Raw genomic sequence first — 13,362 nt, 5'->3', positions numbered from 1 at the left:
TTTCAAAATGTTTATTCTTGTGGTCTATTGATGTAATAGGGACAGTTAATACCAAGTTAATGGATATTTTATGGCAAAGTTATTATTGTAACTTTAGCAGTCTTGCAATGTTTTCAAACAATCCTCTTCTGTGTGCTTCAAATACGAAACTTGCCAAAATGTACAAGTTATGAAGAAGTATACTTGGAGAGAAAACTGGAGTGACTGAAAGGCTTTGAATGACTGAAAGAGGATCGAAAACACAAGGTTTGTGTAAGTTGGCCAATGCACATATATATACAGTCTATTCATCATAATACTGCTCGCACTCAAATTATATTTGAATGTTTTCTTTTTGGTCATTGTCTAAACTACAACCACTCAAACTCCAGATCAGTACCTTAGAACAGCTACCTATAATCTAGCATCTTTACAGAATTTTGGATAAAAAGTGCAGTGATAAAAACATCTATTATGTGCCTGATGACTGACATTTTCCATTCTCAGTGCATATTTAGAATCACAAGAAGCTATCAACAAGCTCAGGGAAGTCTGTCTATTTCTAAGGATTTATAATTCTTCTTTTTTTAATTTTTTTTTTTAATTTTTTTTCTCAGTTAAAACAACCACTACTCAACAATCTTTAAAGATGTCTTCCTTGTTTTATCCTTTACCTCTTTGAAATCTTCTCATCTTGTCACATTAATTGGAATAGTTGTTACTTCCAGCAGAAAGTTACAGTAAAACCAAAATAGTTTTACTTTGGGGCAACTCAGATGTATTTGGTTTCAGAAGTCACCTTTTTCCCTGCTGATTCTTTGGCAGTTCTCTGGGTTGTTTTATTACCAACACTTACATGTCACCTGGGAATTCAATATAGTCTCTGTTGTGCTTGGTTTTGTGCATACATTTATTAGACAGTGAAGTGATTCATCTGATGTCTGGGTCATTTGCGGACAGCAGAACCAGAGCTCAGTGGGAAGCTAGCTGAAAACATCAGGGGCATGCTCTTTAGTAGCACTGCTATTTACAAAAGCAGAAGTTCTCACCAGACAAAGTCAAGCACCCCCATGCACATGCACCCACTGCAACAGGCACGGCCTGTGCAGTACTCACCAGCTTCCCGATTTGCACTGTGACTTGTTGGCTTTGGAGGTGGGAGAGGAGGCTGCTTAGCAGGAGCCTTTCCCTTTTTTTTAGCATGAGATGCTTCATTACTCTTATGGCTGGTGGTGGTGGAAGCAGCAATAGCATTTTTTGGTGGTAACGGAGCTTTTTTAGATTTAGGCTTAGACTTGGGTAGTGGTGGAGCATGGGATGCCGGTATTTCTGGGCAGTGATCAGTAGTGCTCTCTATGGATAAGAAAGTGAATAGAAGCCAACTGACACAAACATACGCCACATACATTTAATAGCAAGCTTGACAATGACTACTTTTTGCTGCTTGAGCTCTTGGGAATCAGCAGAGACTTCTTCATCTTCTGAAGTATTACTTCAGAAAAAAAAATTGCCATCTGTCTCCACTCAAGTCCTTCTCATTGAAGACTTTTGTCTGGCACTTCTCTCATTCTCACCTATTCTAGATCTCCAAGAACCTTTCTTAACTCCCAACATCCCCAACTAGACTGCTGGCTGCAAACAAAGCACGGGAAATGCCATTTACTCCTCTCACAAATTCCCTTAGATTCTTTCCAGTCCTCTTGAGATCAACAGGCTATAAAACTCAGATTCATGTGAATCTGAATGTGAACAGGGCCATACCCTCAGCCACAGGTTCAAATATGGCTATGCAGCTGAAATTTTCCCCTGCAGGAACCCATTCTCCTAAGCTGCAGCGTGCTTGCTCAGAGAAACAGCAACTTTATTTTGGGTATCTTCCCCAGGGTATTTCTACTCTTCAGGAAGAGATGAAGCTAAATTAAAATAGGATGTCATTTGCCATGGGAATGCTCTTCTCTCCTGCATGCTCTCCGAGTACTGCCACAAGGCTGCAGTTTTAAGAATTGTCAGTTACTTAGCCCATGGAAATCCTGACTTTATCTACATTGTGTAGTCCAGTAGGAATGGCTCTGCAGAGTGAAAACAGGTAACACTGAGGACCCTACGTCCATACTGTGTGCACATCATGAGGTCTTACTTTGGACTAGCTTCAGCCTAGTTCTGTAGACCACATACCCAGATGTGGTGGGAGCACCACCAGTCCCTGAATGCAACTTTGGTTTTAGTTTCATTCAAAGGGAACCTGGTTTGTGTGCTCTGCAAACCAAAGAATGGTAAGCAGGGATGATCTGGAAATTCACTTTAAAACTGCACTCCTAGCGCTAATGTAGATTAGCCATTTAGAGTCAGCACAAAATTTTGCAATATAATCTCTACAGTTGTTAGACTGTAGCTGGTAGTCAGAGGGGAATCTTTATTTATTCCATCACACCAGCTCTGTGCCCATTTGGGCTCAAGATAGCCTTTCCAAGCCTTTTGGAAAAAGGATTTTATAAAACCAAGAGCATACCATCAAAATCATATGGGCTTTACTTGCATGTTAGTATAATTTACAATGGTCAGGGAACAAAGAAGCCAAGCACATATCAAAAGTACTTCTAACAATCTCTTTTTTTTTTTTAATCACTCGAGAGGAAACCAATTCACTTCTTGAAGTATGTTCCTACAAAAGCCTTACTCTTACACACATTAAGTGGCCATTCCTGGATCTTCTGCCCATTCTCCACCCTCTTCCTTCCTCTGTGAAAGATTCCCAAGAGACAAGCAGCATCTTTTCATTTTAAGATTAGTAAATGAAAAACAAAAATTGTGTTGGACAATGATGACATTCTTTATCTGAGAAACAAAGCCTTTTCAAACTCTAGTTTAAGGCTTGTTAATATGAACCTAATGCATCACCTGCAGATATTAAGAGAAACATGCACACGTGTCTCTTTAACAACCAAAGGAATTAAGACTAACAGTCCAGTGTCTTCCTCCTTTATTTCCAGCCCATATAATCACATGATAGACTAATGTTTTTGCTAATGTTGTACAAGAACCATTGTTTTAAAGCTAGCAAGCAGATTCTTTGGAGCACAGATCCTTGTATGACCTCTTTGTTCTCCTACCTCTTTCTTCTGGACCAGAGAAAGACTTTGGAAGAAGAAAAAAACATGTTTGTTACATTTTGCTTTCCTCTTTTATAGCAAACAGCATCTCCTTGAGAAAGTCTACTTAACTTCATTCAAAGTTGAAAAACTGATTTAATTCTGAAAAAGCAGGACATTTTAAAACTTTAGTTCCATTATACAAACATAGCAAGATAAGATAAAATTTTGAAGGGCATGATGATCAGAAATAATTTTAAGTGTAAACCATTCCTTGATATACCTTTTCCTTATGGGTCCAGCATGTTAAAACTTCATTTACTAACAAGAAACAACTGCAAATTTGTGTATTTATACATTGCCACTGTGTTCTGCTTCCAGTCATATTAATACAAAAAATCTTTAGAAGAGAATAATAACCTATTGAAAAGAAATACTCCACCATATTCTAAGGAAATGCAGTGCAATTATTTAGAATCTTGGTCAATTAACATTCAACTATATAAGTGATTAAATAATGTGTCACAGAATTTATCTTATGTATTAGCAAAAAAAGTACAAAATACAAGGCTAAATCTTTACTTAGTTGCAAGTAAGAATATCTTATTGACACCCAACCAATAATTTCCAGTTCTGTAGAAAAATAACTAAAAGCTATAAACGAAAAACAAAATTAGAACAGTTCATTCAAAACAAAGTCCCTGCTTGCAGACTTCAGTTGTGATTAAAACTGGCAATTTATATAATATTGATTTTGACTGAAATACCTCACCATCCCTGGGATATCATCACTTTATCTAGGACAGTTCTTTCCATACTGTTATGTACATCATACCAAAGGCTGGCAGACTCTTTTTGCACAGCAGAACCCTATTTGCTCAGATAGTTACAGCTCCCTTGGAATCTTGACTGCACCGTATATGCCCTTTTCTTGGCCTTGACCAGCGAGTCATCTCGTATCCCCGAGGAAAGCCATGGTAAAGACAATTGCTCTTCCCATTGCTTTTACCATGTCATATTATCATATTATCTTTGTCTTTACTAACTTTGTTAGCTTCACTTTTTATCTCATCAGATACAAGCCCAATGGCCCTCAACGTTAGTCCAATCCTGCCATAACTGTTGTTTCTCACTTACTCTTGAGACACTGATTCCCAGCTCCCACCTGACTAGGCCATTACGCTAGCTTTTGCTGCCAACAAGCCATATGTTGAAGCAGACAGTATTTCATTGATTTTCCTTTGCTGCCCTCAGGTTTGGAAGGCCTTCCTTGTCAACATTCACAAATATACCTATCAACTGTCGTCTCCTACATTACACTCTATTATGATGCCAAAGCTGACAATTTTTAAGCTGCTGGCATTGTGTTTGTTATTCTGGTGCAGTCTCCTCTTGTTTTTCGGTGTCTAACCACAGCGTCCTCTCTTTTGCTGCAGGTCCACTGGGACATTTCTGTGTTTTTCTGTACTTATGTAAGACACCATAAAATAAATTCCTGGTCTGTGTGTGAGTAATGCAGTAATACAAACAGCTAATAATGAAACACTGGCACGCTCTTGAACAGCAACAGGAATGGTCTGATGTCTGTAAATGGTTCAAGATAAAATTATGTTGTAATTGTACCTCCCTAGCATGACTCTACTTGAATATGGGTCCTTGGTCTTCAAGACTGTTCTTTCTCATCTCAGTTGTGACTACCAAATCAAGGAGCCAGCTGAATCAGCTCAGTTCATCTATTTGTTCAAGCCCATCCCCAAGGTATCTCAGTACCAGCTGCGATGTATTTTTATTGTTGTTTCTTTTCTTAGTTTACAGATCTGTTCATCACAAACTGGACTTTTAACCAAAGGTCTCCAAATGACCATCAGATAGGAATATCTTTTATTCACTTCTGCCTTCATCAAGACGTCTGCTGTAAAAGCAATCTCCCCATAAATTATTTTTAATAGGAAAGCAAAGCAAATGTTAACATCTCATTAAGCATTTGGATCAATAATATGTTTATGCTTGGAACAAATTTTCCAAAGGCCAGATTTTCAAGAAAGCTCACTTTGAGATCAGATTTTCTTGTTCCCAGAAATTGTGATGGAGGCCAGGCTTTTAAGAATGCTGTTTTCTCATACAAACACGTAAATGATGGCCAGGATTACAAAATACTCAGTGTACAGCAGCTCTTGTAGGAACCCTTCAAGTCTCAAAGATTTTCAGAGATTCCAACATGCAGTATCCACTTATTCACTGGAATATCAAATGACTTATATTGGAAGCTAAATGTGGCACCGTTTGTAAACTGTGGACCAAATGGTGGTTCTGAAGAACTGTGTCAATCCTTGACATAGTCTTGGAAACCATACATAACCAGGTTGTATAATACATGTATGTTTTCTTTACTTTTGTAAATTTCTAAGGAATTGAAGGTCCAAGCTTTTTTACCCCAGGATTTTGTCATACAGTACTGACGCTTTTGTTTTTCCAGATAGAGCAGTGATACAAAGATAGCTCATGGAGAACCAATACTGCTGCAATGCAAGCATGTAATCTATATCCACTGCAAAGCACCCTTCTCCTGGAAGATGAGCATAACTCAGTGGAGTAACACTACATAAAATCGAAGTTGGAAATAACATATGATTTGTTGCCTTTTGCAGAATAAATCCCTGTAGTAAGTTTTGAGAATCGAGAGTTTCCTTTCCAGTCTACGCAGAGACCTGTGTTGTGATTAATCAAAACCCAGGAAGTTGTCGTTCAGAAACGTGGGACGACAGACAACACAAGGTGTCTTTTGTCTCATTTTTGGACTCACTGACTGTGCTGACGCAGGTGGTGAACTCATTCAGATGCTTTCAAAAACTTCAGATTTAACCGGCTTCATTTTTTGTTCCTGCTATTGCTACTAAAATTCTGTTTGAGAGAACACCCATTTTAATTGTTAGAAAGCTTCCCTTAATTTCCAGTCTAAACGTATTTAAAGCCACTGTTTATTCCTTTCTACTTGTGCCAGCATTGTCCTTCAGCCATGCTCTCTCCTGGCTGTATACCAACTTGTCACATTCATTGAATGCACTCAGACTAAGGCTCTGTTTTGCTAGGTTGAACAAGAACAGCTGTCTCATGATGCTCCTAGCAGCCCTATCTGCATTAATTCCAGTTTTGAATGCATCCTTCCTGAAGACAGATGAGCAGATCTGTACATCTGCAGACTTCCAGATCTTGCTTACTGTACAATGTCAACAGCACCCTGTGCAAGAGGCCTTGTAACAGAGACAATGTAGAAATCAGAAGGAGAAGGGAGAAAGGGCCAGGTGTAACATCTGACTTAAAGTAACCATGTTCAAATATTTCACATTGGTTCCAAGATAAAAAAGGAAACACAAAAAAACAACAACCCAAATCCACTGACTATCATTTTACACTGCTAACTACCCAACTGCGGTGTAAAAAGTAAGCTATTAAATCAAGACAGAATATCTAAAACATCTTCACTTTAAGCTGCATATTTCAATCTTTTCTTATTCTACAGAGACTTGGAAAGTGAACAGGCATGCTAGTTTCTACATTCCCTTATACTTTTTGTATAGATATTTTCAAACAATTCAATGGTTAGTCTTCTAAAATCCTGTCTACAATCCTACTCCTGGAGCCAAGTTAGGATATCTTTTCTATAAATGAAAAAAAAATAATAAAAATGGCAGCTTTACAAATTAGGAGCTTTCCTCTGCCACTCAACGTATGTGGGTGAAAGCCTGCACCTCTCACGTCAGCCTACTGGCATGAGATAGCCTGGCTGACTTAGCGAACAGTCTCTGCTCAAACAGAGCTTTATCTAGAGTAGCTTTCCTTTCAAGAAGACTTGGATTCAGCCTCATTTACATACTTCAGGTGATGAATAGAAGATATACTATTCTTAGAAGAACTGTTTATAGCCAGCAAATAACTCAGATGGACTGAGACCTACAAGAAGATTCTTTTGAGCCAGGCAAAAAAAAACAACACAAAAACCAAACCAAAACAACAAGAAAAAATAAAAACCACAACTTTTATGTATTGTGCTCGTAGATGATTCGATGATATACAGAGCTCAGGGCTGTAGGAAGCCAACAAGACACAGAAGAGGGAGAAAAGTCTGCTTTGTCTCTCACAGTGAGTGGTTTGAAGCCTGTTGAGAGGCTCCTGTATAAGACCCTGGAAGACAACATAAAGCAAAGACCTCTGAGAAAAAGAACCTAGAAAATTTTAGTTTGAAGAACATGCCCTTGTACGCAAACTAGAGTGCTGGTCAGCAAGTATGCATACTCATAAGACCAGAGCTTGTGATTCCCTTTTTCCTTTTCTGTTTATCCATCAGAAAAACAAAAGATTAAATTTAAAGGCAGAGTTAAGAGACAGCTGATAAAGTGTAGGGGAAAGAACCTCTGAACCCAACATACTATGACCTGAACGTCTGCTAGCTCTCAAGATGAGTTATCTGGTGGGGGAAAAGCATTATACACATGGATCCTATGAATTCATTTGGAAACAGGACGACAAATTGTTTCCTTCACTGAAAACACATGAGAAAACCTAAGAGGATCTCAGGTCTGCTATAAACGGTATAGGAACATTTCAGAAGCTTATGCTTCATGTCTCCCACAACACCCACAAAGGAGCTCTGGCTTCCTGCAGTGCAGTTATTTATCAGAGTTCTATCACACATACCTGACTGATGGTATGCAAAATGAAACTTCTTCTTACTTTTTTCCAGGCCATATCTTACTAATGGTTACCAAACCTTTCACTTCTTCAACCCCAAGATAACAATGAGATGTGAAATTATCTACCAGAATCTTGAAAATATATTTAGCTTCCCATGATAAAAAAAAAAAAATTACAAACAGAACTCAGATACAAACTCAGTGTTCTCTGATATGTCTGAATGCCAGAGACATCCTGGGAGGATAAGGAGGAGAAAAGGAGCTCTGACACAGTACCAGGAGTTTTAAAATGTGCAGCAAGTATGCTGTATCATCATGCTATGTCCCTGTACCTACAACAGCTACAATTTTGACATCTATTCTACTGATGTTGCTTTTGCTCTTCTCCACCACTGTTGTAGAGGACAGGAGGCAGAAAGCCTCTTTGGATCCCATATGGGATGCCCATACCCCACTGTGAACCTGGAGCACTGGAGTCTGCAGGGGCTGCAGATGTGCCAGAGGTCAGCAGCCCTGGCATGACAGCATGGTCCAGACTGCTGGCCAGACAACCAGCAGGTACTTTGGCACGCTGCCTGTCCACTTGCTGCTCTGCATCCCTTCCAGGGTGCTCACAGAGAAAGGCTACAGTTTAACTTTGTGTTTTCTGCAAAAGACAAATGATACTAGAGACTTTTAGTGAGAACAGGAAAAAAAGTAGTAATTCAGAATTCAAGCCGGTGCATGTATAATATGAATAAATGATCTAGAAAAAAAGATCCAGAGTCTGGTTTCTCCTCTGCAAAGTTTTATCACTCAATTACCTGTTTTTGTAAAACTGTCACCAGCTTCTTATTATCCTGCCATGAAGGAGAAATTTCCTTTTAAACATCCCACTCGGATGATTGACATATCATTACTACAAACAGTAATAGTTACACTATGAAATTTCCAAAGGGATTTTTTTCCCCAAATATGAAAGGCACCTGCAAGCTGACAAGCAGCAGAGGGGTGCAAGGTTTGTAGAGTTGTCTGGCAGCACAGGGATCAGCTTTCAGGCTTCTTCTTTACACCCTTCTGCTTAATTTGTTTCTGTGCTGTGTGGCTGAGCCTATCATTTGCCCTGTTGACACTCCGTTTCCGCGGCTCATGCTGAAACAGCTTTTTTTCTGTAACTTAACTTAACCCCTAACATATTCCCCATTCTTTTACGCATTGCTGCCAACTCTCGTCACTTGATCACCATGCGTGTCACCCTTTTTAAACTTCCAGTGTCAGCAGTTATCATATTTATATTGGAAGTTCATTTTCAAGACCCACTTGAACTAGAGAGCAAGTAAAGACCACCACAATTTCATAGAAGAGTTTTAAAATAACCTCATAGCTTTCAGGGGCTGAGATGCATTTTTAGGAACATTTTCCTTTGGCAGGAGTTTGAACTGCAGCATAGCGAGCTACTAAACAGCAGGAATTAATCCTGTCTTCAGGTCTTATAAACATGCAAAGTATATATAACTTCCTTTAAGATTTACGAACAAGAGTTCATGACTCTAAAAAGCCTAACATCAGCCTCTATAAAGATGAACTAGAATCCATTTTTTTGTGGCAGTCTGGTTAGTATTCATTCCACCCATCTCAGTTCTTCTGACAGAGGATTGTGATGTGAAATGGGAGCGTTTTATGGTCTGAGCAGAGTACACCACCCTAGGTATTCCTGCAGTCCTGGTGCAGCTCTGGTTTTGATGCTCTGTAAGATGGCAGATAAATATCAATATATAATCAAATAAATATCAAACCATCAGCAGGTCATTTCTCACTCTGCCAGTGGCTGTAGGTGCAACGCATGCTTATGGCACCTGCTATAAAAAAGCACCGAGGATTAATCTGCTAGGTGAGATTACTCTGTGGTCCTTACTCTTGCATCGAGTTCAACAGACAGGCTCACCTTCTTGCTTAATGTAGTATGAAGGGACTGGAGTGATAGTTATATATTCTTTGGCACCAAGCCTACTCCTGTACAGCAATCATTTCAAATTTCTTTAAGGTTAGCGCAATATATAGGGTGTGCAGAGTGTAATAACGAGTTTGAAATAGATACTGAACTTTCCCCTTTTCATTAGAGTTCTACATTCTGCAGAGTCAGCTAGATGGGATTTCAGAAATGGGATTTTAGAAATGTGTATGTTAAAAAAAAAAAAAAAAGCACCTTAGGAAAACTTCCAAAATCTGACAGTTCCAGAAGGCATAAAATAATAAGTGATCTGATTTAACCCCAAAGTTAACCTGAACCATTTTAAAGGAGTTTTCCATGGCTTTTGCAACTCTTTCTTCCTGACCCAATACACATCTGGTTCGAGTTGGCATCAAAAGATAGATGTATTTAAATGTCATGAAAAAAGCTAATCATGTATTTCTGGCTTGTTGGGAGACAGGAAGTACTAGAAATCTCATAAGAAAGGCAGTTTTGCTTAGATATCCAGCCACTTTTTACATAGTTAAGTGATTTACATAGTTCAGAGAAGAATTCAAATTGTTGTTAGTTGAACTGGCCCTCTCAACCTCCAGAGGCTCATTCATCACTAGGTAGAGGTTACTAGAAAACATTGGAAAGACTGCTCAGTGTAACAGCCAGCCATGAAGTTCTTGGTCTTTTGTATCCTTGCTCTTTCCTGTAGAAAAATCCAATAAATGGAATAGCATTTAAGAATGCTTTTTGGGGGGGGATTACGGAAAAGAATTGGTCCAGTACTCAAGATCCTAGAGAAAGAAGTTTATAAGCAGTCCAAACCCTTGTGATTCCACCTTAGCGTTTACCTTTTCTTTATTTAGTCAAGCTCCTTTACCAAGGTGAATCTGAATAACGGTAACAAAATTAATAAGGACCTTAGGATTTAGTGCATAATAAATATTAGCAGTATTATGTGCGTTGTATTTATAAAAAATCCTAGGGTCATAAAGTACATTTTCCATAAATGACCTAGGTTCATTTTGCAGTAGCAATATATTCCCTTGAATATTTCTGAAGAACTTGGAATACAAGTGTTCAGGATGTAATGAAAACCACTGGGAATGAGCTGCTGAAGTTATTTTCAAAATGACACATGGTTTTTAAGTAGCTTAAACACATTTGAACATTTAAGCCGCAAGCCACTTCTGCAATGATATTGCAAGGTGATGCATATGCACTTAGTGTCTTCTTTCACAAAAGGAAAACCAGAAACCAGAGCTTGCCCTCAGCTTCAAGGAAATGTTCACAGGGAATTTAGAAATCAAACATCTCTGCATGTATTTTCATGCGCAGACCATGCTTCTCTTTATTACCTTACTATATCCACAGTAAAAAGTGTGCCTACCAGTGATGAAATACTGATGTTTCACAAGTCTATCTTCTCGGCAGGTTCTGCTGGCATCCTTGTTGCAGAACAGAACTCACAGCACGTTAGTGTTAATGGAAGAACATGTTAATATTTTAAGCAGGTGAAAAACAGTTTGTGATAAATGTGTTCATTTACCTTTTTGATCTTCTTTTTTTCCTTCCAATGCAGAAGCTTTCTCTGATAAAGTACCATTATCTCCACTGGCTTTTACTATGTTTTCTTCCTGTATGGTTTCTTCACCAATGGCTATGGTATGTCCATTTGAAGTTTCAAAATTTACTGTTACATCACCATCTGAAATGAAAATGAAAAAGCCATTGTCTAAATTAACTACTTGCTTAGCACCCATTGACAACACACAACGTCTCTCTGCTTTCAAGTTTCCATGGAAGCAAAGAAGAAAGATTTACTGAAACGTAAAACACGCTGTAAATATGCTCTGAAAAGTAACTAAGGACCTCTGTAGGCTGCCAGGTCTTTGGGTGGATACCTCTGCTGGAGCAGGCCTACTTTCCAGATCTATCTTCATGACTCCATATTGGGGTGTGAACTCAATACACATTAGCATCCCATACTCTTCCTCCCCACATCATGGCTTATGCAGCTAAGAAACGTGTGTGTGTAACACAATGTAGCTGCACTATGTTTCCATAGGTCCCAAATCTGGACAGTTATGGGGTAGAGTTGCAGGACTACTATGGTGCATCCCAGTAGGTAAATCAGGCAGGAATTCTCAGAATATGAGTGCCCAGCTGATGAATGCGACTTTATTATTAATAAGTAAATATCCAATCTTAAGAACCAAGGTACGGTCCTCCTGTATCATATCACATACTGTTATTAAATTTTGCAAGCCCAATTCTTTCCCAGCTCTGATGATATTTTACTCACTTACCTGGACTAGCCCAGCTATGTTTGCTTTTTTCTCATGAAAAAAAAAAATTCTTTCTTGTCCTTATTTGTGTCTATATTCCTGAAAAATGCTATGTACTCTTGCTGGCTCACAGCTTTCACTATTCCCTGATTTCTGTTCTCTATTCCACGCACTTTAAAATCTCTGCTGATTTTCTTCTCCGGTCATTTCTCAGATTTGTTATCTTTATGTTGCTCACACCTCACCTGCAGTTCACATAGATGATTGCCTTCATCCTACAAGGTGCTCTTGCCATCCATTCAAAAATTATGCAACTTTACCTGGCATCTCTTCTGGTTCCTCCTGTTGTTTCTTCATTAATCATGGTTCTTCTTCTCCTCTTCTTCATTGCTGTATGCTGTCAGACTTGGATTTTGGCAGTTCCCTCATTTCAATACAATTATGCAGATTCTCTCTTACCCCCTTAGGCTGCTCAGTGGGTTAAGCTGATGGTTTCATTTTCACCTACACACTAACTTTAACTTGATGTGTACAAACAATGTGTAAAAACTAAGTTCTGCCTTCTTAACCTCGTCTCATTCACTATAGCTGCTATTTGCACAAGGCTTCCCTCTTACCTGACTGCAACATTCAGCGTCAGCTTTTTCCTTCCAGATCTTCATAAATCCACTCCGACCTTTCTGCCTCTGCTTGTAACACTCCCACTTTATTCACGTTCTGCAAACATCTCATCTACGCCCTTGATGCTTTCCACCTCCTTCGTCTTCATCCCTTGTGAAACTGTCACTTCTTCACATTTCTTACCTCTTACATTTCAATACTACGTGTCGTTTCTTCATCTAGGTTTCATCTCTGTAGTTATTCCTTCCAACTAGCTTCACTGCCCAACTGTTAACTGTCCTATATCTCTGTTTTTAGAGATTCAACCTATAATCTGTCCTATATCTCTGTTTTTAGAGATTCATTCAAACCAAACCTATATTCCTTCAAACTGCTCCTTAAAGATTATCATTTTCATCACACATGAAGCACAATGTGATGAAGGCAGCACAGACTGGACTGATGGCCTTCTTAAGAGGGGAGGAAGGGGTGAAATTTGTTCACCGTTACATCCTTCTCTCACTTTGTTCTGAGCCACTGGGACGATACAGCCTCTGTAAGGGATACAAAGTGCCATCCCCTTTTAAGAGTGGAATAGCAGGTCAAGGACACTAACGATCAAGTAACACATTTCATTAAGTGTCCCAACAGTCTAAATGAAATTTGCAACCATCAGTCAATAAAGTCACACAGCTGCCCAGAAAGCATGTAGCAAAAAATATACACATTCACAGATGGACAAATAGAGGTATGGAGAGCTTACATTTCTTGTT

The 13,362-nt window shown here is 38.9% G+C and overlaps 1 protein-coding gene across 6 annotated transcripts in view; it reads right to left on the bottom strand.

The window, feature by feature from the left end:
* PHACTR2 (phosphatase and actin regulator 2) overlaps positions 1 to 13,362 on the bottom strand; it is a 144,672-nt gene that overhangs the window by 28,018 nt on the left and 103,292 nt on the right. For 4 of the 6 annotated variants that reach the window (XM_083828763.1, XM_083828765.1, XM_083828764.1 and 1 more), the window contains exons 4-5: positions 11,251 to 11,409; positions 1,096 to 1,332 (exon numbers count right to left, since the gene is read on the bottom strand). In XM_083828763.1, coding sequence (XP_083684889.1) covers positions 1,096 to 1,332; positions 11,251 to 11,409 — 396 coding nt within the window. The remainder of the gene's footprint in view (positions 1 to 1,095; positions 1,333 to 11,250; positions 11,410 to 13,362) is intronic. The other 2 variants (XM_083828766.1, XM_083828767.1) reach the window with 1 other exon arrangement.

This window comes from Anser anser (assembly GCF_964211835.1).
Source record: "Anser anser genome assembly, chromosome: 3".
Classification (NCBI taxonomy): Eukaryota; Metazoa; Chordata; class Aves; order Anseriformes; family Anatidae; genus Anser; species Anser anser.
Note: the sequence above shows the minus strand (reverse complement) of the source record. Positions and strands in the feature narration are given on the sequence as shown.